This window comes from Fundulus heteroclitus, chromosome 21 (genome assembly GCF_011125445.2).
Source record: "Fundulus heteroclitus isolate FHET01 chromosome 21, MU-UCD_Fhet_4.1, whole genome shotgun sequence".
NCBI lineage: Eukaryota > Metazoa > Chordata > Actinopteri > Cyprinodontiformes > Fundulidae > Fundulus > Fundulus heteroclitus.
This window is the reverse complement of record NC_046381.1, coordinates 4,757,490-4,784,136: the sequence shown is the minus strand read 5'-3', so window position 1 is coordinate 4,784,136 and position 26,647 is coordinate 4,757,490. Positions and strand designations below refer to the sequence as shown.

Sequence of the window (26,647 nt, the reverse complement as noted above, 5' to 3'; positions counted from 1 at the left end):
AATGTTAATGCGACATAAATTTACTCTCAGAGACGCTGATAGACGGATGAAAGCAGAGACGAGGAAGATGACAGATTTTTTTTTGAGGCTGAGAATCGCTCAGAACCTTACTATTAATAAATAGGAGCAAAAAAATATGTTTTCCCGTGTAATTTAGGTCATTTTACAAATTTCCTTTTAATCAGACTGTTCTTAATTATTGGTTTTCTGGTTAACTGTATAACTAAACATTAGCACTATATTTATTTCTCTATTACTGCTCTTCTAATCTATCCCAGACCCAATTACGCTCTTCATGGTTCACATAACCGGTCTGAATGTGGTTGGATGGTGACGTGTTTGGAAAACTTCAAAATCCACCAAGAAGGCTCCGCTCTCATCAATCAGGTTGTTTGTCTGTTTTCCTGCAGACTCGCAGCTACATTTGTTTGCACCACTTGAATGGGTCACAATTACAGGGATTTCAGCACGCATGCTCAGTACGAGGGATTGCTGCAAAGCCATTGACAATTCAGACGACTCTCCACTGTGGCTCTATGCAATCTGCTGGATTTCCTTAGATAAGACAATTTTTGTCAAATCTTTCGATATGATTTGATTGAATTGCCTTTGTAACGTGCCTTGAGATGAATTGATGCTATATAAATAAAATTTAATTGAATTTAATTGAAATTGTCCTTAAGTTTTAAATGGAAATCGTTTTGATCTGGGGTTCTGTGAAGTTGTAATCAGTAGTCAATATCTTACCTGCAATATATTTTGGTGCAACCGAAATAAGTTTAGAGGAACAAGACGTTTCCCGGACAGTTAATCTAAGGTGGTATTTAATATCTGATTTGTCAACAAGAGGTTCACTTGATAACTTGAGCTCACCTTTAACCTGCTATTAATACTATATTAATAGCAAGGAGGTTATACTTGTCTTTAAATGAGTGATTAGATTTTCCTCCTCTAGCACAATCTCTCTGGATCATCCAGAGTACGTATCGACTGCTGGGTCATTTGGAAGTGAAATGGGCCCATTGCATCACAGATCCTCCACCATACTTGTCCACATATGCCTTTGTGCCGTCAGACACCACCTGTTTGTTGCTGAAAAACTAAAACTAAGTCTCATCTGATCAAAGCACAGTTTGGCAAACTTCACACGGTTAAATTTGTGACCGTGGGCAGAAAGAGCTTTTTCACAGCATTGCTTCCACTCAGCTAGTTAGCGTGTGCAGTCATAGTCGATAAAATTAAATATTTTTGAAATGTTCACCTATTTTAGTGACTCAGTTTATTAAGTTTATACAGATAAATTTCACAGACTGATGTTTTCAAGCCTTTATTTCTTCTGTTTTTTTTCTGCTTCCGTTTTATGAAGACCCAACTTTTAAGATTAGAACATTATATCAGACCAATTAAAGAAAACATTGTAAAAAGTGTGTTTAATGCCTGCTTAAATGTTTTCAAAAGTTACTTTTAGTCTAATCCATGAGCTTCATCAAAACACATATTATCATTTATCAAATATGACTCTAGAAAGCGTCTAGTGCTTTTTATTGAGACTTTGTGACCCCAAGACCTGAACATGTTACATGTTCTCTTGTCTTTCCCATTTTGACAAGGGACTAAGAGAAATGGACTGTGTGAGTGCTACTAAGAAACCCCGAAAAACTAATTAAAACTTTACATAATCTGAAAAATTTAAAATGTTAAGTATAAATTACAGTTACATTGATTTTATAGGGTTGCAAATATGAGTTGTACCCAAAATTTAAAGTTGTTCAACATCTTTACCAGGGGTAGCAACGTTTGTGGAGGGTGCCACAGACATGGGTTTCCATCGTCTGTTAATGTCGTGGTCTCCATGAAACATTATGGGTTTGGGGTTAATTGGACCACAGAACCATCCGAACAGCAGAAAGAGGAACATTTCAAAGCGATTTTTAGAAAAAACAAAATTTTATCGACCTATGTAGACACACCTATCATAAATTCATTGTTTTTTTTATTTAAAGTATAAATATGCTTTAAAAAGACTGGAAGTTTGAATTTGAAAAAAGAAAACATTGGGACTCAGATGTGAAAAACTATGTATTATATATATTTTTTCCCCATGGGAAGTTAAAAACCTTTTTCTCTGCAAACACTGCAAATCATGTTTTCTCTCAATACCGACAAAATTAACTTGATTGAGTTTTTTCTTTCTAAACCGGTTTCCACAGATTGTTGCTTTTGTTATTATAAACTGTTTTTTAAAAAAAACTTCCCATAAAGTTGTAAATCACCTAGTATGCACTTCTGGCCTTATTTCCCAGTTCCAGTGTGCAGTCCTCCAGCTCTTTATTCCCTCATAAACATGATTTGTACCTCTGCGTTGGAACACTGCGAACGCTGTTTGTCTCTCGCTGAGATGAAGGCTGCAACACAGAATCCTTAATCTGCTTTTCTCCCGACAATAATTCATGGATTAATCAGCATGCGCTGATACGCGGAGAGGAGAAAGTAACCCCGCTTCGTGAAAGACAAATTTACACATGCTCGGCTTTGAACTAAAAAAAGAAGAAAAGACAGAGGCATCTGTTGGTGACATGGACTTGTTTATGTTAAACAGGCGATGAAAAATACATTAGGTGACGACACAAACAGAGACTTACAGCGAAAAAGTAGAAGCTGGAGCTTCGCAAACATCTACACCAGTGCATCCTGGACCTTTTATGGGAGGAATACCAACATAACGGCAGAGAGTTGAATCATCTGTGCAAGGAGATGTTGATGATGGTAATTGGTCGTGTTTGAAAAAGCATGAAAGAAAACATTATTTTCCATTGGCGCAGCCTGTTTGGTGGAAAACTTGAAGAAAAGGAGTCCGGATTTGGATTTCCCAGTTTGATGATCAGAGCTTCCCTGTCTGATCACAGACCTCAAAATACAATCCCCACGTTTATTTGCTTTTTAAAATGTTTTTATCTCACCGAACCTTTCGCACAGATTACAACCTCTTTTAGTGAACATGTTGCAACAGAAGAAGAGAACAAAAGGCAAAGAAAAACAATTCAAATTGAACTTAAAACATTATTAGTAGCCATGAGAAGGAATTTAACCCTTAAATACATCAGTACCACTTAAATGTTTCAGATCATCAATTTTTAATTTCCAAAAAAAAGGGTAACCTGAGTAAATACAAAAAGCATTTTTCTAAAAATGAAATGCCAGAAATGAAGAAATGGATCAAACAGAACCTGTGTGGCGACATGAAGCAGGCGGACAGAACTCGCTGCAACACGCCGCGCCTCGCTCTGATGAAGGTTGGTGGCATCTATCCGTCTAGAAATCTCTGAAGCTTCAGGACTCCAGTAAACCCAGAATAACATCTGGGACCCTGAAAACCCTGCGTTAAGGTCAAAGGTCATGCGTGGACAAGTTCCAACACTGAAACCAAAAAGAAGGAAAAGCCTCGTTTTGCATTTACCAAAAAAAAAAACAAAAAACATCTTGTGGATGGTCGGAGAAAAAAGTGAAACTTCTTGAAAGGTGTGAGACATGTTACGCCCAGAATAAAACAGCATTTCATAAAAGACCATAACAGCAACAAATACATGGTGGCAGTAGTGTGATAGTTTGGGGTTGCTTTGCTCATTGGTTAATTGGTGAAGCTCGGGAATCTGTTTTGGCCTAGTCAAAGTCTTGTTTTGAACCACCTTGGCAAGAAGAGCGGGTCAAAACTCTGTCACTGCAATGTAACCAGCCCCATGGAAGCTGTCACAAGGTTTTGATTTAGTAATAACATGTTATGGTTAATTAATGGTTAATTGATAGATTAATTAATCATTTGAAACTGTTCTTTCCCTCTTTACTCAACTTATCATTTTCTGACATTAAAATTGGTTTTAAGAATTGGTTTTAAGAATTGAAACATTTAAAAAAAAAGTTAAAAAAAAAACTCAGTTTAGGACAAAAAATTGTTTTCATCAGACTGTGAGGACTTTCATTTACTTAAAACTTTTAAGGGAGTTCTCAGTTTCCTACGCTGGACTTAATATTTTTAAAATGATGCTCTTGGACAACTCATCTTTTTGTTGTTATTGCTGCTGGTGAATGAATTGCTCAACATTACCGTCCCCTTTCAAATAACTGTGAAAAACCTGATGCCTTCTTTGCTGCTTATTCTGATTTAGAACCACAGCTTTACACAATTATAAAATGTGTCCCAATTATTGTTGTGTAATGTTCCTTTAATGGCTTCCAGGCCTCATGGCTGAGGATTTACATGTGGCAAATCGTAAATATTTAAAAACTAAAGCCTTCTTGGATCTAAGCAGCATAAAATTGCCAAGAAAACTGGTTAAAGTGATTGATTAATTTCCAACATTTCTGGCATGGAAAATGGGACATGAATAAAATTGTATTCTGACTCAAATGGTTGCAAAACACATAAAAAATAAAAGAATATTCTTCCGACATGAATTAAAATCAGGACGCTGTATAATAAAAGTAAAAAATGTATTTTAAATATGATGCTGAACTTGGTAGGGCTTCTCAAAAATGTTTGAGAAAACCGTCTCATGATGTAAAAAATTGCATCGATACAAAATAAGAAATGGAAATGATTTATTGAGGTGGGAGAGGAAGATGTTTGGCATTTTCCTTTTTAAATAGTTTTTCATATTCAATGAAAGGCAGTTTTGCTTATTTCCATGTCTGTCCCACAGACATACCGCTTCTTAGCTTGCAGCAAACACATTTCCATTTCAGACGCCACGTGCCGCACATTTACTTAAAATCCTTCCAAACATACAAACATCTGACTTCAAACAGAAAACTGAGTTAAAAATATAAATTCTCAGAATAAACTTGTCTAGCAGACCGCTAACACAGTTAGAAAGTTGTGACCAAACGGTTTCAGGACGATTAAAAAAATGCGTTTCACAAAGCTCGTGGCCTCAAGCTTTACATTGATGATTCAAATGAATTTAAGTTTAGTGTTTAGAGACATTTTGAGTTACTGAAAAAAAGTTTTATTTGCTAATAAAGTCAACCTTGAAACAAATGAACAGCGGCAGCACTTTGAAAAACGATTTAACGCCTTATTTATTTAGTCAGATTTCTTTGTGTAAGATTATTAAACATTATGAATATTAAGGATGATCTGAGTAAATACAAACCATAAAATGTTGAAAAAGCCCTCACTGAAAAAATAATCATCCCCCTATAATGAATGGTTGTGCTAACCTTGGTACCAACATCTTTAATCAAATGTTAAGTGTTTGTGAAAAAGTGATTGCTCCCAATGCCTATTATTATTAATATTATTGTTATTATTATTATTATTGCTGCTATCCAGCGTTTATGATGACTGACGGTTTCACATTGCGGTGGAGGAATCTTGACCCACTCTGTTTACTGCTTTAATTCAGCCACATTGTCGGGTTTTTGACCATCAAAGACATGTTTGAGGACACAGAACAGCCTCTCAATTTGATGTCAGTCCAGACTTTCACTAGTTCAGTCAAAAACCTTTATTGCATTGTGTGCTTTGGATGATTGTCACTCGTCAGTCCACAGAATATTTTCCTAAAAGTCTAGATCATTAAGATGTCATCCAGGAAATGTGAGACAGCATAGGTTGAAGATGAAGCAGTACAGGATCTTGTTGCCACCAGTGCAGAGCTTAACCAGCACATTTGGAGAATGGCCTAGTGACAGGAAGACAACAACAGACTGACATTTCGCAGGATGTACAGAAATTCGGAGCAGAAGACAGGTGCAGAGTTATTTTTTTTCCTTTTGCTGAATCGTCCAGATTGAGACGTGAAAAGGAATCTGCTTTGAGAGGAAAACATGAGCTTTACCATAACTCCTCGTCCTCAGCGTGTCAGAGGTGCTTCCAGAACAAAAGAAGAAGATGGATCAGAACTAAATATTTACTCTTTGCATAAACCCCAAAGGTTTGTTAGTAAAAGCCCTTGATCTTATTCATATTTTAATCTGGACTTTGGTAGACAGATGTTTACAATATCTGAAAATATTCATGTGTCACCATAAAACATTTTGGCTTTTGACTGTTTTGTTCCTTCAAGGTTTATTAGGAGCAAATCATTTGATCACCAGTGAGAGAATGTCGACAGAATAAAGAATGCTAAGTCCGAATAAATTGTAGCTGGTTCACGGACTATTACACCAAGTATGTGAGAACACGTGAATTAAAACCAAATTATGATGAACCAGACAAGTTAATCAACAGAAATGCAGGAAAATGTTTAAATGTTAACTTATAACATCTGCTATCTATGATGTTTGGTGAACGGCTTCCGCAAATGCTGATGAAACAGCATTCCGCAAAACGGAAGCCGTTTTGCGGAAATAAAAAAAACAGGCTTTATTTATTTTTTTAACTTGTAACAAACCAACGCGTGTGACGATCGTTGCTCCCATTGGACTGACGTGTCTGGGTTTTTCACACCAGAAGCAAACCGCACCAGAGCCTGAAGCGGAACCGAGACCACCTCAAAAACTGGGCCTGGACCACGGTTCACTTGAGTTTATTCACACCTGCACAAAAGGTCTGGACCAGGAGAACGAACTCTGGTCCGTTTAAAGGAGACCAAATGTGGCTGGTGTGAATAAACCCTTAGCTGGCTTCTCAAGGTGGGCTCATGAAGATCAAAAGCAGCTCCAGATGTTTGAGTTCCCCTAGCTTCTATTCTAAGACACCAATAAAAACGGTTTAAATTAAGTTTCTGTCAACTTGGACACAAATTATTAGCAAAATTGAGATTTTCTCCATTGTTTGCACCTGTTTTCCTTGTGGAAACACCATTTCTAGACTTTATAAAGGGTGTTTATGATTGGTTTTATTTAAAGTCGTGTTTATAAAGAAGAAGGTATAAAAGTATCAGAAGTAGAGCAGGTGGGACCAACAAGTCAGATCACTTTATACTACTTTTTATAAATACAGATCAGAGGCCATAGGACATTTTTAAGGATGCTCACAAACAATTGCTGAAACAGAGATAAATTAATCTGGGTATAGAAATATCTAAAGTAGTACTGGTGGGGTTAGAAAGCCCGATTAGCACTGGATCAAACTTGAGTTCATTGTTTGCATATCGTCCAAAACAATCAGACTGTAGGTCTATCCACAACACGGTTCTGGATCTGTAATCAGTGTTTTCCACTGGATTTATAGATGTAGCAAGCGGCTCTATTATTAAACCCTCCCAAGGTTTTACAGTCATTCTCTGGCGTTCAGAAACGTACCTTGAAACAGTGCGTGTGACTCTTGTTAGCAGCGATGTTCATAAAAACCAATGAGGCGGCGGCTGGCAGTTTGAAATTTGACTGGTGTTGTTTGTGCATTGACACCTGTTAGTTTGAGCCGCTTTAAATAGACCAGAGTCCGTTTCCCCCCGTGGTCCGGACATTATGCACAGGTGTGAATAAAGTGAAGCGGACCCTGGTCCAGACCAAATGACAGGACCAAGACCCACTTTTTTTTTTTATTTGTATCGGTCCGCTTCCAAATGGATCATGGTGTGGATTGTTTCTGGTCTGAATGCAAAGCGGTCTCGATCTGACCCAAATACAGGACATTTATGCCTTTTTTGGACCTAATGAGCCTCCATAGCAGGACGCCTTAGTGTTGCTAACGCTGCTACTGCATGGATGACAAAATCCTGCGTTGAATAATCAAGCTCCATCATATGTCAGAGCTCTGATTACCCCGTATGTTCCTAACAGAGCACTTCGCTCTCAGACTGCAGGTCTGCTGGTGGTTCCTAGAGTCTCTAAAAGTAGAATGGGAGGCAGATCCTTTAGCTATCAGGCTCCTCTCCTGTGGAACCAACTCCCAGTTTTGGTCCATGAGGCAGACACCCTGTCTACTTTTAAGATTAATCTTAAAACTTTCCTTTTTGACAAAGCTTATAGTTAGAGTGGCTCATGTTACCCTGAGCTATCTCTATAGTTATGCTGCTATAGGCTTAGGCTGCTGGAGGACATCAGGGTCTATTTTTCTCACTCTACTGACTTCTACTGTTGTCCAGTTTTGCATTGTTTGTCATCATTTCAGCTTTTAACTTTTTGCTCTCTCTCTTTTTTCTTCATAGTAGGTACACCTGGTCTGGCGTTCTGTTAACTGTGATATCATCCAGAGAAGACGGCTCACCCGCTATTACCATCTAATGTAGAACAGATTACTAGATCAATGTGTGCTTCTGTGCTTTTTTGTCTCTCTTGTTGTGTCTCTGCTCTGTCTTCTGTAACCCCAGTCGGTCGAGGCAGATGACCGTTCATACTGGTTCTGGTTCTGCTGGAGATTTTTCCTTCCCGCTAATGGGTGGTTTTTCTTTCCACTGTCGCTTCATGCTTGCTCAGTATGAGGGATTGCTGCAAAGCCATGGACAAAGTAGACGACTCTCCCTGTGGCTCTACGCTTCTTCAGGAGTGAATGCTGCTTGTCGGGACTTTGAAGCAATCAACTGGTTCCCTTATATAGGAAATTTTTTACCAATCTGTATAATATGATTGAACTTGACTTTGTAAAGTGCCTTGAGATGACCTGTTTCATGAATTGGTGCTATATAAATAAAATTGAATTGAATTGAATGAGCTGCTCTTGACATTCAAAATGATATAACAGCACAAATTTGTACAACAGCAATGTGGCAGGCAGGACTTTCATGTTTTGGTTTCATAAATTTCCGGGTCTGTCCTTCATCCCGCCCGAGTAATTTCTGTCCAATGGGGGCAACGATTGTCACACGCGTGGCTCTGTTACAACTTATAGTTCACTTGCAAAAAGTACAACGACAAAGCAAACGACAGTTTGAATAACAAGAAAAATATGATTGTTTCCCTGGTTGTGGCCCTCCGTAAAATTCAACCTGAGAGGCAACACCCTGTTTTTAATAGAACCGGTCAGGAATCTGGACTGTTTTGGCACTGGAATCACTGTGGCGCTAAAAATGTGAAATCAAGATGGGAAGAAGACTGGATCTGTGAACATCTAATTATTCCTGCATCAGGTTTATGACGTTTTAAATGACCAGAATAACTCTTATTTATTACCGCAATTGTGCCGCTCTCCTGCCCAGAACAACACGCTGTGCATTATAATATAAAAGCTTATTTTAGTTTAAGTTAAAGTAATAAAAATACCAGTTCAATTAGTGGAACAGTGAGAAAGTAATTGAAGCTGTTTATTTTTGTAAGATCCTCGTTTAAAAGGAAACATAAAAAAGTGTCCAAACCCTGTGGTTCATGATGCACAGAAAGCCTGATCATTTCTCTATTACTTTTAAACCTCAAACTTCTGATTATGCTATTGGTAATTTGCGTTTTGGATCAACTCAAAGTAGTGCAGAATTTTGAAGTGAAAGAAGACTGACTAATGGTTTTCAATTAATGCAATTAACAATCAGTTAATGATAATAAGAATTCCTTTATTGTCCCACATTGGGGACATTCATAATAATAATAATAATAATAATAATAATAATAATAATAATAATAGCTACAAGAAATCACCTGAAAAGCATGGCAGAAATATATGTTCTGTGGAGTTGTTGCCAGCCTTTAGGCTTTCCTTCAACATTTTCCTCTATTTTCCTCCATCTTTCTTACCATCAACACCGATAAGCTTCTCTGTCCCACCTGAAGAAAAGCATCCCCCACAACATGATGCTGCCACCACCATGTTTCAATAAAACGATAAAACCTTTGCAGCATTTATGGCTTTCTTTCAACAATCACTTCTTTTTGCCTCTTTGCCAAAAACACATTTGTAGACCGCAGGAATTGGCTGTTTTTTTGCAGTTCATTTGCAGTTGAGCCATTTCCGTTTCCAAATGATTCATCACACAACATGATGCTAAATCAAGGATACTGTTTTATATGCTATTGCAGCTTTAAACACTCATTTATTACCAATTTCTTTTGGGAGATACTAGGGACTGACACAAAAATACACATTTTGATTAGAGTTTATTTAAAAATGAGCAAACCGTTAACCTTAATCCTTCTTTAAAACTCTGCACGACTTTGTGTTGGTCTGTAACATGAAATCCAAACAAAACAATATTTTACTTTGTGGACCCACAGAGGGAAAATGTGTCTCTGCGTTTGACCCATCTCTTACGCTGCAAAAGCAGAGCTAGAAATGAATAAAGTTTTCTTGAAATTGGTGTATTTGTCCCTTATTTGAGTAGGTAAATCAGATTATCTGCCAATGGAATGAGTGTTTTGACCCCTAAAATAAGATAATTAGATAGCCTGCACAGGAAATTAGATGATGGAGATGAGTTGTTGTGTATTTTAAGCCCAAAAATGTTATTTCATTGGCAGATAATCTTATCTACCTGCTCAAATCAAGGGCAAATACACTCTTTTGAAGAAAATTTTACCTACTTTTGTTCCTTCTTTGCAGTCAAGAGTTTTGCTCAAGGACCCAGAATGATGGACTGAGTTTCAAACTGCCAACCTTTGGGGCCTCTCCAGGACACAGACACCCAGCTCTCTAACTTCCAGACCACCACTCTCACGTCAAGGTGTGATATAGGTACCGAAGTTTGTGGTGCAACATGACTAAATGTCAAAAAAATAAAGCAATACGGACACCTTTGGAAGGCAACGGGCAATTCAAAGATATTGCAAGTAAATTTTCTAAATCTAGGCACGATTTTGTCCAAAAAACCTTTTCAAAACCACATATCCGAGGACAATTTATCCCATATTGAAATGCAGAGCAACACTTCCAGCGTTTTCACATCGCTTCTGTGTGTGTGTGGGGGGGGGGGGGGGGGTAATCTTTTCCCACCAAAGTGGACAAACAGCTGTCTAAACAAAGTCTTAACAGGGACGGTTAAAGATGGATCCCTCTGGTCTCCGTTTAGCTCAACTTCAGGCAGAGGTGTGTGATTTTATGGTTGTGCTCCTTTGAGTGGGATTCAGCTGGTAAATCCGGGTGGGGAAGGTGTGTAGCGTCAACACAAAGCACTGCGTGTAGCCCTATATTCTTCGTATCTTCTGTCTGCTTTGTACACAGAGCTCTTGTTTCTGCGCGCGTTTCTCTGGGATTAAACGGCCCCCAGCACGTTCTGCATTTTCAGTCCTCTTCTAATTAAGATGCTTTGTCTTATGCGGAGACCTGCTCCCTTTATTCTGTCTCTCCTTCGTGAATGATGGGCTCCTGTTGCTTTTTCTCTTTATTCCCTGTAGTGAGCCACCAGGACCAGTTTGGGTTTGGGGCCCGCAGCGTCCGCGGCTTCTGCAGCAGAGCAGCCGCTGTTCGCCGCGTGCTTGGCCCCCTGCGAGGAGCCGTGCACGGAGTTGGGCGTGGGCGCGGCCGTTGACGGAGCGGGGGCGGTCACCTGGAGGTCCCTCTGCTGGCGGGGGGTGCGAAACGTCTTCGTCGGTCGAGAAAATGTCTTTAAGGTGGAGCCTCGCTCTGGAGCGGAGCAGGAGAAGAACGCCCGGAAACATCTGTGAAACTGCACACAAACATAAACAGCAGTTGGTAAAATGGCAGTAAAGTTTTTTTTTTTTTTAAGGTTCTGATAGAAAAATCTAAATGACATCACTTCAACTGAAGCAATCGACAAATTAGTTTTTTATAAAGACCCGGCTACATCTGTACAAGGCCTTAATCTGGTGTGTTATCCAGATATGTATGGATTATTTTATCCTCAACAACATCCAAGACGGTCTTTTATATATCATTTTGTTTGATTTATGTTTTTCCATCCATCCATCCATCCATCCATCCATCCATTTTCTAACACGCTTATCCCTCATGGGGTCACAAGGGGTTGCTGGTGCCTATCTCCAGCGTTCACTGGGCGAGAGGCGGGTACACCCTGGGCAACACAAACAACAATCCACGCACACACTCACACCTAAGGACAATTTAGAGAGGCCAATTAACCTAACAGTCATGTTTTTGGACTGTGGGAGGAAGCCGGAGTACCCGGAGAGAACCCACGCATGCACAGGGAGAACATGCAAACTCCATGCAGAAAGACCCAGGACTTGAACCCAGGACCTTCTTGCTGCAAGGCAGCAGCGCTACCCACTGTGTTGGTGTGTGTGGCGAGAGGAGGAGGGGTTTCCCTTTTCCAGGTATTTCTAGGTAAGTCGAAACACGCAGAATAAAACTGAGTAGGGCGGGGCCAAATCAAGTAAGGTCAGTGGAAACGGGGCAGAAAATTATAAAACTGAAAAATCATATTTCAGTTACAATATGCAATATGCATGTGCGTATCATTTGTGAAGGGTAGACATCCTACAACACTCTGCGCCAAAGAGCAGAACAGGCTTTTAGCTTCAGTTCCCAAAAGCGTCAGTAGCTCTTGGCAGACAGAAATCAGACCCAGCAGCAGAGGGGCAGGCTACAAAACACGCCTAGCCAGCACTGAAGTGCACACTGAGCCCAAAGCTTGGTGGCCCAGTTAGGTGGGCGCCCACATAATCCCCTGGGAGCTAGACCGCTTAGCGGCGAGGAAAGAAAAGGCCCCTAGGACCCCCAATACGTTGGCAGGCATCTGTCCTACATGTGGCACCCAGAGCTCAGAGGGAGGGCACAGTGTAATCCCGCCTGGGAGGCCAACAGGAACAGAGCTCCATTAGAGTCCAGCCTGGATCCTGTGGCTCACTGTTGGCCCAACATCCCCCCAGGAACCATGGGCCACCAGCCAGGAACCCACCCTGGCCCAACACCCACACCTTGGGGGCTCCTCTGCAACGCTGCTTCAGCTCCAAAGGTCCTCTTCACACCAACTGGAGCTGGAGCCGAGGCAGAGGATAAAAAAGAGTTGATTATAAATGACAGATGCAGCCATAAAGGATAAAATATATCTATAATTCAATGTTTTAATGATAATCTGAATTGTTTGTATTTGTTTAATAATGTTAATTATAATCCAGCACTGCACTGAATTTTTTCACATTAATGCCTTTTTGCACCATAAACATGGTGAAACATTCTTCTGTCAACTTTTCAAGCCTCCCCCCCTGAGAGATTTGTTTGTTTTGTAGTTGAACCGGATAACCGTCAGATCAAAGATGGTATCATGAGACATCACAGTTTCATTCTTTACGTCACAGTTCTGTGACGTTTTCAAGTTTTCAATCCCAAAATATTTAATGATAAACAAAAATTATAGAAAAAAAATTAAACGACGAGAGAAGAAAACGACAAAAGGAAAAACAAAAATCTTGTCATGTAATTTTTTTATAAGATAAGATAAGATAAGATAAGATAGTCTTTATTGATCTCACAATGGAGAAATTCACAACACACTATACAACACACTATTAATCTTAGATATATCACTACTACTTTCAGCATTTCTTGCATTAAGCTGGAGGCAATTCTTCCAGTCATGGATATTTTGGACATATAATGTACTATGTCATCAGCATAGATTTAAACGGATGCTTTAATGCTTCGTGATCTTAATCAAGTAGCTGCTGAATAAAAGAGACCCAATAATGGAGCCTTGAGGAACTCCAAGTAAAGTATGACTGTTTGTTCAGACTTATAATCACCAAATGATGCGGCATAATTCAGGCCTGACAAGTAAGATCAGAAACAGTTTATCAATCTTATGCACTTTACAATCTATCTATAAGGATGGTAAAAATATAAATATCTAGTATTTGTGTCAAATATCATTATATTCCTGTTTTCTTTTCTCCATGTCTGTTGGACGTCCCGCAGGCGTACCCTGGATAAACGTAGTGTACTTAGTATACTCATCAGTTCCACATGTATACTGAAAGTCTACTACATTTCCCCACAGTCCTGCAACTTAAAGAGACACGCTGCAATAATACTAAAAAAAAAAAGGACCAATATTCACCCAGTACGGTCTGATCCTTCAGTACTAGAAAATAATCCACTTATTTATAGGAATAATGAGACCAGTTTGCTGTGGTTCTTAACCAAGACACTTAAGGCAGACAGTGCTTCACATATGAGCCAATTAATTTCTGGTTCCCCGAGGACATTGTGAAATTATAACGCTTTCACAGTTGGCTCCTGATATTAAGTCCCAAAATCTACTGCAGAATGAAAGGGGGTATGAAATGTATATATATATAAAAAAAGACCCACACAGGAAACAAAAAGACTCTTGGGTATGAAATAAGAAAGCGAAAATAAGACAGACGTGGTGAGAGGAGGACAAATTGACGTCAGGAGGGATTACCGGTACAGATTGGGATCTTAAGGCCGACTACAACTCAAAACCTGTCTGTCCCTAAACCAGAGACAGGTAAACGAGCAATATATCCAGCGAAGCTTTAATGCAACGTTTGTTAAGGGGGGGACGTTTTACTCCAGGCTGACATGCTCCCGGCTGCAGACGCACACATAAACAAAGCCGCGTGTATACAGAGACTGCCATATCGTAGCTATGCTATCTGTACGATGAACTTCTAAAGGTTATGATAAGCCCGAGATAAAGAGTCCCTTTCCTGGTCGTCCAATCACAGCACAGGTGTGACGCCGCTTTCTTACAATTTGCTGAATTTGCCATCTTAATAGTGTCGTGAAAAAGGGTTTCACCGCCTTACAGGTTTCTTCTTTTTGGCTTTTTTGTCACATTTGAATGTTACAGATCATTAACAAAATGTTAATATCAGATAAAACAAAACTTATGTAAGTGCAAAAACCCAGTTTGCAAATAATGATTTCATTTATTGAAGACAAAAGGCCAACAAAACTAACTGGGCCCAGTGTAAGAATATAATGTAAACATAATGCCACTTAACAACTGCTTGTGCCAACAGCTCCATCAGACTTTGTAATAAACAGTAACGGGTGTTTTGCATCGCTGTGGATTAATTTTAACACACGCTTCTTCGCAAAATTGATTTAATGAAACCTCACTGCAGGGTGTTGTGCTTGAACGACTTGTTTTAGGTCATGTCCAGTCAGATTTTATTCCAGACTTTGACTAGGCCAGTCCAAAACGTTCATTTTGTTTTTTTCTGAGTCGTTCAGAGCTAGAAGCAGCCCTATGCTAATATTCTAGGACCACCAGGTTTGGCTGTGGATTTAATGCTCTGTCTCTGAGATGCTTTTACAGTTTTGAATTTTAAGGTCTTGAGGATCATCAGGGTGTTTTTTGGGTAAAAGTGTTTGATCAGTGCTGGTTTCAGCCTTGGAACCCTCCCATTATGCCCTTTTGCCCCGCCTCTTTCTTATGGTTGAATCTTAACCTTTGACTTTAACTAAGGCAAGTAATCCCTAAAGAGCTGGAGGTCTTGCTTTGGGCTATTTTGTGACCTCATGGATGACGTCAGTGATTTTGTTTGTCATCAGTCTGTGAATTTATGCATTATTTCTTCTTTACACCGAGGTTCAGAAGTCTCAGTCTGTCTTAAATGAGCTGCACTGCAACTACCATAAAATTAACTCAACAAACCATTGCCTGCACTTTTTTCTTTGCAGATAATGAAAATCTGATGTTTCACAGCTTCAAATATACATTTTGCATTGTAACTGCAGCCTAAAAAAATGTTTTCCCCGGTATCGTGGCATTTAGCCCATACCTGCAATTTGGGAAGGTGTGCAAGCACACACTGTATATCTGGCAAATTAGTCTAAACCTGGAGTGTTTCTGTTTTGTATTATATTATTTTATCCTTAAGCCGCTTGGTAAAAGCCTTTTCATTGCATAGCTTTGCTTCGTATGAACTCTTATTTAGTTCAAAATGAAGGACAATTTGATTAAAACCCCATATATACGACATGGACGCTCTAAAGATCTCACAGGTGAGCACACATCTGTGCATCTTTACTTTTAAGTCACCAAGCGAGCGTCCTCTGTCGGCCAGGGCCAATTTGGGGACTCATGACATCTGATGTTGGCCGCGAGTCAAGCAGACCAGAAAAAAGAAGCAGAGCCTCAACATTTCCAGCTAATTAAGAGCAGCACAAATTAGGCGCGACCATCGGTACTTCCCTGATTCCAGCGGCAGACTCCACTCAGCATTATGTGTTCGGAGCAGACTGGGATAATCAGACGACAATCGAGCGAAGATGAGGAAGACTAAACTGCTGGGACACAAGAGGACGAACAGATGGTCTCTACATGTGTGGCTCACACCATGGAGCAGAGAGCGGCAGCTGTGATTGGGTGTTATGGGGCCGATGGCGCTGCAGGGGGTGGAGTAAAAATAAAAAATCAATTTATCACTCAAGAGTGACCAGCACACCTCGTGTAATTTAGCACAAAACCACACGACAGACTTCTGCAAGGAGCAGAGCGGTGGCATTCATAATCTCCTAATCTCTTCTAAGGCGGTGAACGGAAAGGACCATAATCAGCTGTTAATTTGGAAATATCGAGAGACAGGTTAACCTTTAAGTCGTGTTTTTGGACTGTGGGAGGAAACCAGAGCAACCTGAGCAGAACCAATATATGCACAGGGAGAACATGCAGAGAGAACCCATGCCGGCATTTCAACCTAAGTTTGAAACGCTACCAACAGACAAAACTGTCATTAAACTAAATCTGCACTTCACTTTTTAATGCCTTCATCTTTCATCACGATCTTTCATTGGCTCTAACCCCCCACCAGTATCTAAATGAAGTAAAAGAGATGTGTTATTTTAAAAAAAAAATAGGCTTTCTGACAGCCAAACACCGTCCTCTCAATTAACTGTTAGTAAGTAATGTACAAATATAATAAAAAGCGCGAGGAAGCAAAAGAAATCCGCTTCATTTTCAAAAGATAAAAAGGTCCTGCTGTGTTAAATGCTCTGCAAGACTAATAGGAGACAAATTCATTCATAGGGAACCACAAATGGCTTTTATGTTTAGGTTTATCTGTAGTCACAAATATGTTTTATGTTATTTAATATTGTGGGATTATTAAAAAAATACAAAACTATACTCTGTGTTTAGACTTAGCACTTTTAAATCTGTCAGGAGTCTTTGCGGTCTTATTTTTAGATATTTTATTAAATTTATTATAGTGATAGATTGTATGGCCTATACCTCATCCAGAACTTTACTTTCCCAGAAAAAAAGAAAAACTGATTGCTTTAGCTAGTAGGTTATCTAATATATTTTAGAAACATGTGCATTTCTTTGGAGAAAAAAAAAACTTTTTTAGTTCCAGAAAGGACTCTCTGTATCGCTCTCTAAGTCAGAAGAAAAAAATACCTGCAGCTAAGATCTCACAAAGTAAATGGGAAGTTCAAGAAAGTAGCTGTAGGCTCAGAAAAGCATCATGCCATAAGTGGGCACCAGAAAGCAACAAAAGTGGCTTTAAATAGTAAAATTAGGTAAATTCTAAGTTTAATAAAGTAACTCTAAGGACTGGGAAAACAAAGCATTAGTTCCATACGTTGCATATTCATAAATAAATGTATATTCTGGACCCTGAATTTAAGAAAAGCCCCATAAATGAAGGCAAGTTTCAAAAAGTACCTTATAAGTTATTGGAAGATGACCCGTGAAAGTCCTCACTAAATTCTTAAAAGTAATCTGTAAGATGCAGAAATGGCATACCCTGCAAAATCCAGGCAGGCAGCCTCTAACCTCTGGGGCAATAGGCTTCCTTTTAAGTTTGTTAAAGTACTCGTTAAGTTTAATAAAGTGTCCTGGAAGTTACGGGAGAGTAACACACGAGTTGTGGGAACTCAACATGGGAATTCTGTAAAACAAGCTGTAAGTTTTGGGATGGTAAAGCCCTGCAAAGTAAACTGGAACCACTGGAACCATAACATTTTATTTCTGTAAGACACAATTGAGTTTTGACACTTAAGTTCCATGTAAGTCTCATGAAGCAATCCGTAATTCAAGGTAAGAGCTTGTTTAAGCTACAGTTACAACCAGGGTTTGGGAAAGTAACCTGTGAGTTGCATGAAATACCATGAACGTTTTTTTTTCTCCACGTATCTTTTTGTTTAGATTTAAAAACAGCTATAAACTTTATTCACGATTCCACATTCTGATCCCCCCAAAAATAAGTTTAAAAACCCTTTTCAGACCCATTTATTAAGCTACATTATATATATTTCTTAGAGTTTTTTTTACTATTAAATTACTTGTTTACTGTAAATTCCATGTTAATACTACTGTATCACAGAAACCAAAACAGAGATATTATCAGTTTTTACATGCATGTCTCCCGTAGTTCCTGCCTTTTATCAAACTTTAATTGTGTCCTCAGGAAGGTCGTCCTTTACTCTCTGTTGCATAATTAGTCCATGTTATTGACATCTACTTGCACAACAACAGTGTGACAGATTAAATAAAGATAAAAATTCTATTCAATTTTATTTATATAACTCCAGTTCACAACACATATCATCTCAAGGCACTTTACAAATAAAAAAAATACTGTGTAAAAGTGGTGTAGCTGTGAAAACTGATACAGAGGAACTTTCAGAGGTGGTAATTGGGATAAAAAGTTTGAATCTGACAAATGTATTTATAATTTGTAATAGTTTTTTAAAGTTTCGCTCTGTTATAGATATTTGTCAACAGATCCGCAAGTAAAATTAAAGCAAAACTGGACAAAATTCAATCCAATCATAATTAGTAAAAGTCATGGTTTATTATCAGAAGCCTGAAGTTTGGCTCCAGTTATAAAAACTGAGACGCAGGAGAAGACCCAGTTAAAAACTCGTCTGCTCAGACGAAACAAAGACGTCCTCCCTTAAAATGTAGCAAAGCACATCTAAAAATATCCTCTCGTTTGATATCTTTATGTGCAAATTCCTCAAAACTGCCTGTTTTTGCCACTTTCTCATAAATATGCACATATTTTACAGAAGTGGTCACTTTTCAAGGTGTTCTTTTGCATAAATTTGAGAGACTTTGCCCAGAAACATGAAAGATCTTCCAAAAAAAGAGGAGGAGAAAGGATACAGGTTCACGCAGCGTCGTCGGTCCGGGTCGTGAATCTGCGCAGCGCTTAAAGTCTTCAACTCGCCTCAACTCACTGTGTTTATAGTCATGGGCTGGGAGGAACTGAAGACTGAAAGCGCCACACAGCGAAGCCTCCTCTGCAGCTCCGCGGGTTTGGATGCTGCGCAGCATCGTCGGAACGCAGCGACATCTACCCCGCTGTCGCAGCAAGTCAGCCATCAAACCGAACCAAATGTCTCAACGGCTGCAAAGTGACAAGCTGGACGCCTGAGCGACGGCCCCCGAGGAAGAGGCAGATAAAAGGAGCGCGCGGGGAGCGAAAAGGTCATCGCCCAAAGTGCGCCACATCACACGCTAATCAAAATCAAAGCTGTGTTGCCTTCAGAAGATTAAATACAACTCTGCATCTCCACACAGTCACCTTTCCGTTTTCTTGCCCAATCTTTATCTCAGCGTTCATCTCTTAGCTTTTACCACTCCTCTTTCACTGTCAGTCCCAAACTCCCAGCTCCATCGTGACTTTTCTTTGCCTTCAGGATTCCTTCGCTGGCACTTTTCCCTGCAGCTCAGACTTCTTCACCCTGTTACTACTCCTGTAAAAAAAAAAATGAAATCACCTCTCCTGAGAGCTACTCGCTCAGCTGTTTTACTTTATGAAACAAGAAATCCCATTTATCACCTTTAAATCATTTCATTTAATAAATAACCTTGGTTCAGCTTGCAAGGTGCTTCTGAAAAGCCTGAGAAGACTTGATGGCGTTTCCTCAAATAGAGTAGAGGACAAATTATCTCATATTTTAACAAATAAATATTAGCAAGCCTAAACTGGATCAAGCAAACGAGTCCATAGCTGAGATCATTATAATGCTAAATATCTTGGAGAAAAATGGGCCCCACATATTTTAAATAGTTTGTTTATTAATGATCACATCATTTATTCTTGTGTCAGTTCCAACGTAAGGTGGAAGATGCATGATTTTTGAGTCTAGACCAAATTTGGTTCAATACAATCAACGAGTCAAACTTCACTCTTGAACAATCTCCTACCAGCTGTTGGTTCAACTTGAGTGTAAAAAAAATAAAATAACTTTTTTTATCCAATTGATTTTTAGGCAAATCTGCATCTTTGATTGTCTAGATCTTCAAAATGACTTAGCAGGTCCAGAACGTTGATTAACACGCTGGTAGAAACGAGGGGGGGATACTTTGCCACCCCGTTTCAAATTAACCTAGCTGACAACATGAAGTAGGCTAAACACCAACATATAATGCCCCAATCTGAATTCATTCAAGAACAGATTAAAAACTAAGTCATAGAAATTTATCAGTCAGGAAACCACAGTAGCCATGTTTCCTTCCAATTGTCATGTGGATTTCGAGCAAACTTTTAAAATGCTGTAAAAAAGAAAAAGAATTAGGTGTGTTGCGATCTACTGGTTTGGAGAGAATTTACCAGGCTATGCTAAGCGTAAGTTGACAATTCGCAGGTATGTGATAAACAGGAAGTAGGGGTTGTAAACTAGCATTGGACCACACGTCAAAAAAAAAAAATGCAGAGAGGTTTTCAGGAATGTGTTGCTATCAGGCAAGTTGTAATTGTTCTGTCATGTCAGCTAATATTGGCGATCCTACGTGCTGTTCAGAGACGTGGAGAAATAAATGTATTTCCATTGCCGTTATTGGAACATACAGGAAGATATCGACAGTGGAAACAGCCAATCAGTCATGGGAGGTAAATGTTTGCTACATCAGAACTGATTTGGCTAATGTGTTTCCATCTCTCACACTTTTTTTTTTTCTTGCAAAAGTTATTTCAGATTTTAGCCGTTTCCATGCTGGAAATACGGCTAGTGAAAGCCATTATACACAAACAGAGAAAACGTTGAACCGTAACGGACATTCACAGGAGAGGCCAGCCGACCAAAATTACTCTAAGAGCTCATCGGTAACTCATCCAGCAGGCCATAAAACAACCAAGAACATCTTAACATCATCCTTAATCTAACTTAAGGTCAGTGTTCATTATTCAACAATATTCAACTGTGTTTCATTGATTCATAGATTTATTACAAACTCAAAGTTTTCTACTCGTCGTTGTTTAATGTATTTTCAGCCTGGTTGGTTTCCTGTTTCCATTCAACGTTGGATTCACTGGCATCTTTTTATTTATAAGGTATTATTACAACTGCTACCTTACTACCTTATTTGATTTCCCTTATTTATCAGAAGCCTACAGGTTTGTATCGCCTGCGCTAACAGCACTTATTTCTATTGACTGTGCCTAGAATCCACACTAAATTTGGTACAAAAGCATTTCATTTTGCAGCACCACTGGCCATGTCTCTTTTTATTCCTTCAAGGACCTTTTAAATGACTTAGCAGAGACAAAATCTATAGGCCACTGTTTAAATTGATTTTAGGAGAGCCGGTTTTATTTAACGATGTTACTGATATTGTTTTTTTATAACTAAATGTTTAACTGTCTCTTTGTCAGGACACTCTTCTAAAAGGGAACTTTGAGTCTTATCCTGGTTAAATAAAGGTTGATGATGATGAAAGAGACTGGAGTAAAAATGCAACCCAATGAAGAGTTTAAAAGTGAAAACTACTCAAAAGAGAAACTTCTGGGGTCTATTAGTCTTGTTACATCTGACCGAAAACTGAAACAGCATTTAATAAAAAAAAACATCTTACTGGCGTCTAAACACGTCCATGATACTCTGATTGTTTGAGCTCCTTTGCTTCTTCAGGACACGGATCATCTCCTTCTTTGGGCTTTTCCCTTTCAGAGGTCATCTGTCTCCATCTAACCGTATCCTCTGCAGCTTCTTCTCCCTCACCAACTACCTTCATGTCCTCTTTAACTTCATCCCTAATTCTCCTCTTTGGTCCTCTTCTCGGCCTCCTGCCTGGCGGTTCCAGCTTTCAACATCTTTCCACTCATTATCCCGCCTCTGGTCTCACCGCTGTCTTGTGCACCTTTCCTGTCGTTCTCGCTGATCCTCTTTTATCACACAACACACCTGACACTTTTCTTCACCGGTCCAAACCTGCTTGGACACGTTTCTTCACCTCTTTTCTCCAGTAACCGTTGCTCTGGACTTTGCTCAGGACTTGGATGTATGCCTGTAATCTGTTGATGCTGAAAATAAAATAACTTGGGTGTGTGGTTGGACCAGATGCTCTCCTTTGAGCCTCACATTAAAGAGCATTACCAATATTTAGACAAGTCTTTTGAAAATGCAGAGGTAAAAAAAAAGGGAAAATGTAGGGGTGGAGTCATTCTTTTTGAAACTCAAACATAAATAAATTAAGTACAACCAAAATGCAAGAAGCTAGATTTTCTTATGGAGGGGTGTCAACTATTCATTCAGGCAGCAACATCAGAGAGTATACGGGTCAATAAGGATGCTAATTGCACTAGTTGCTAAATTAAGGCACTGAGAGAGAAAGTATTTGGTCTTTGTTTTAAAATAAGATTCAAACCCCATTTAACAGAGAATCCTCTGTTACAGACTTTGACAGTGCAACAATATGTCAGCAAAAAGGTCAGAAATATTTTTTAAACACTTGTTTATAGTTCCTGAAATCAAACCAGAACTGGCTAAAACTGTTGTGGGCCGGTCGGAGCTTCACAAAAACAGCAGGTTGGAAATTAGCAACAAAATCTATCATCTCTGTGACTCTAGATCAGGGGTGTCAAACTCATTTTGGTTTAGGGGCCGCATACAGCTTAATCTGATCTCAAGAGGGCCACACGAGGTAACTCATTGCAAGATTAAACAGAACTAATAAAAGTGGACTTGTTGTTGATATTTTATATTAAGTTAATTTCACTTTTACACAATATATTATGAATAACCTCAGCGTTTTTAAGAAAAGTATGTGCAATTTCAACAATACTTTTACTCAGTTAAACATTTACCTGTGCATTATGCATAAGAACTGATCACAGTGATTATACAATGTTGAAAAACATTTATTCACATTTTTTGGAACTTAAAAACACTGTCCTGTATGACAAAATACATCAAACAGATAAAAATTAAGAAATGATTTAAATTTTTCCACACCTGAAGCTTAATCTGCTAATTAAAACACAGCGCCCCTCGTGGACAATATAGGAACTGCATATTTTCAATTAAACGAAGTACATGTTTTTTTCAATAATTGTTTTATCATTCTCTTCCTTTTATCTTGTCCACTTGTGAAAGTCAAATCTGATGAGCTCTTTGTGGCATCTTATTGCCACATTGCCAGACAGGACACTGGAAAAAAAAAAAAGAAAAAAAAAAAAAAACAATTTATAATGATAATGCATTTAGCCACAGGGCTGGACTAAATTGTTCGGCGGGCCGGATCCGGCCCGCGGGCCGTATGTTTGACACCCCTGCTCTAGAGTATTTTTTTCACAGGCTACGAAATCTGCAAAGAACCCATTTAGCTGAAAATAAATACACTTAGAATATATTTGAAATAACGATTCAAAGATCTTTGAATCTACTCTACAGTGTTTTGTTTTTTTTACAGACTAAGAAATCTGCAAAGAACCCATTTAATTGAAAATAAATAAACTTCCAATTTATTTTTAATAATAATTCAAAGATTCAAAGATCTTTGAATCTTTGAATACCATCTTGGTATTGCCAAGATGGCGACCCAGGACACTGCAGCCACCAAGGCGCTATGGCATATTCTTAATAATATTTTGTAACTCAATTTAGTGAAAACTAAAATCTTATATTTGATTTTAGAGGAAGTATAACTTGAATTTAAAGAAGTACATCAGGTCCAACAACAACAACAACAAACTCTACTTTAGTGGCTCCATATAAGAAAACATGCTATTTGGTTTGGTAACATCACAGCAGATGACCCCAAACTCCTCTTGAGAAATGTGCAAGCCACCTCTAAAAATGACCAGAGCTGCAGGGTAGCAACACCTCTCTCTGCAGCAGGATGCATTATGAAGGACACATGCCACCCAGCATGATGATGGTCTTTTCACCCGTGTCCCTTTGGGAAGTGCCTGTGCTACATCAGCTCCTAGACACAAACAACTTTCATCCCCAAACAGTTCAGAAAAGCACAACCCGAACAAGCACACAGTGCTCGCTGTAGCCTGCTGTGGGAATCTGTCTTCATATAAGTACAGCTTTATCATATATATTAAATTTTGCCTTACTTGATTTAAATAGAAGTCTTGGAAAATCAATAAAATGTGGGAGCCTGAAATGTGTTAAAAGTCAGCCTAATACCCAACTAGTCCAGACAAATTATTTGACTAAAAATCGGTCAACAATGTACTCAGATAATAAATGAATAAATAAAATCCTGGTCCGAAATCATTTTAAATATAAACCAATTTAAAAATCAGTCCAAAACAAGTGTAGACCCCGTCCCAAATCTTGAATATGTCTGAAAACTAATTTAAATATATATATATATATTTTCAACACTCAAAACCAATCCAAAACCATGTTAACACCCATCTAAAACCTATCTAAAGCTCCAAAACCAATACGCTTTTTATCCAAATACCTGCATAAAACTTACATACTCCAAAGGTTTCTCTAATTACAGTAAAAATCTAAAACATCTTAGTCCAGAATCATCGGTAAGTCTGAAACAAAATGCATGAAACCCTCAAGAAAGTTGTCAAGAATCTTAAATCTAGAATCTTTCTGGAGGTTTTATGTTGTGAAATCAACATAAAGCAACTTGATCTTAATGGAATGAAGAACAAAGTGATACAGCTAAATCCAAAGAGCCACTGGTTATTTCATATTATTTAGCGTTTTATAGCATTTCTCAATTATTCACATTAACTAAATTCTTAAAAACTAAGGAGTAAGTAAAACACATTGTGTGAAAATGTGCTGTATCCAGATCTTAACTCAATGTGTCTACATTTGAATATATTTGCATCCTTAGCTTTCAAATTAAATGAATTAATTTAAAAAAGCAAAAAAAAAAAATAGTTTACAAAGTTTTGTTTTGTTCTTGATGGTAAAAAAAAAAAAGAAAAGGATAGTGAATCAGAACAGGCGATGCGGTCCTATCCGAGCTGTTTCTGTTTGTTCGATAAATATTAATCAGCTAATAACTGCTTTGAAGGTCTATTGATTGTCAAATCTATCATGCAGTAAATACCTTGATGTTTGTGTTGCTTTCAATTAGAAACGAGAGCGATGGAAACCAGATTAATTCCACCTTCTTTATCTCTTGCTCCTGCACTCCTGTCCTTGAACGTCAATGCTGTGCGGCCGTGCAGGCAGCGGGGAGTCGCTTCATGTCTGTTCTGCCTTAAAGTGTAAACAGAGAGCCACCTTCTGCTCGCTCCTCCTGCGGGTGTAAATCCCGCAAAAACTTAATTACTGGCCTTGGTGTCACATAATTAGACCCAATCTGCTCTTTGACACAGAACAGATGCCTCTGAGATCCTTGTGTTTGTCTTTTTTTTTTCAGGTAATTCTCATAATGTTTGGGATTACAAACTCAAACTGCATGGATAAAGGACATACAAGGCTTTTATTATAAAAAGTTGCATATTTCATATACACAATAAACGTTTAATTGAGGATGCAGCTGTAAACGAATATATAATTTATTCTGTTTATCTGCTCTGAGCTAAATACCCATTAATCAAGTGTAGCATCTTTATAACTTGTACTGTCTCAGCTGTGAATGTACACTTTCCTGCTTTATAGGATCACTTCTGACTCAGTAGAAACTGTGGCTCCCATTGTGTATATTGAAAACATAGCATTAAAGTTTTATTCATTGTTTTCGGTCAAGTACGTTGAGGAATTAAGGGTCATTTATATAGTTCTGCTTTCTGGCACTGTTTTATTTCAGCGTGGAGCAGTCGGTTCTGGTTTAAATCAGTGGCTGCTCTAATAACTTTATGCACTTTGATTAACAAACATTTAGTATAAAAACGTTGAATCTTGGGGCTTGACACTAATTCCAGAGGTCTGCGCTCCGGTTTCTACAGCCCACACGTTGAAATTCAAAGTCAAGCTTGTTGAAACGCTGGTGGGAAGAATCAAACGAGTATGCTAAACAGCTGCGAAATTATAGGGAGAACATGAAATATACGATAAGTGTGTATAAAATAACAGTCAGCAGATAATTTATACTGGAGTTTGCATGCAACATGAAAAAGCTCAGTGATGGCTGATTTAAACAGAATTTGAAACAAATGCACAGAAATTAGTTACTGCTCAAAGAACAGGACAACAAAGAAGAGATCATATCTGTGTGCAGTGAGCGCTTTTACTTTCCCTCCAAAAACTAGCCTGCCGCATGCTAGCAGCTGGAGCAGCTAACAGGAGTAAAGAAGTGGCTAACATCGAAATTAATCTACAAATAGCAGAATGGCAGCAAGGCTAATGTTCTGTACATTTTGTTAAATATATATATATATAAGAACTAAGATTAGCACTAAAGTATTAACATCCCCTGATCTCCTCCGCTTTCCATTCTGAAAACATTTTTAGCTACCTGAAATAATTTCTCATTTCTGTTCTATCAATCTTTAGGTGCATGAAAATTCAAATCCCAAGACAAATATCAAAACAATTTTATATTTTGAAGCTACAATAATAAGTTGCAATATCATGGCTGAAAATTCATTAACTGCAGTTTAAATATAAACAGCCAGAGGGCTAGCTAATGCAGCACTCAGCAGGCTAAGTAGCTAGCTTAAATCATTCTTAGCAACTCCTCTGTAAGAAAGCAAGCCATTTGCTAGCCTAAACCCCATGTACCCC

General features: G+C 38.6%; 1 protein-coding gene across 3 annotated transcripts in view; it reads right to left on the bottom strand.

The window, feature by feature from the left end:
* Nucleotides 1–10,776: 10,776 nt before the first annotated feature.
* tmtopsb (teleost multiple tissue opsin b) overlaps nt 10,777–26,647 on the bottom strand; it is a 56,401-nt gene continuing 40,530 nt past the window's right edge. For all 3 annotated transcript variants that reach the window (XM_012876277.3, XM_036125707.1, XM_036125708.1), the window contains one exon: nt 10,777–11,474. In XM_012876277.3, the coding sequence (XP_012731731.2) occupies nt 11,190–11,474 (285 nt within the window). In that variant the 3' untranslated portion in view covers nt 10,777–11,189. The remainder of the gene's footprint in view (nt 11,475–26,647) is intronic.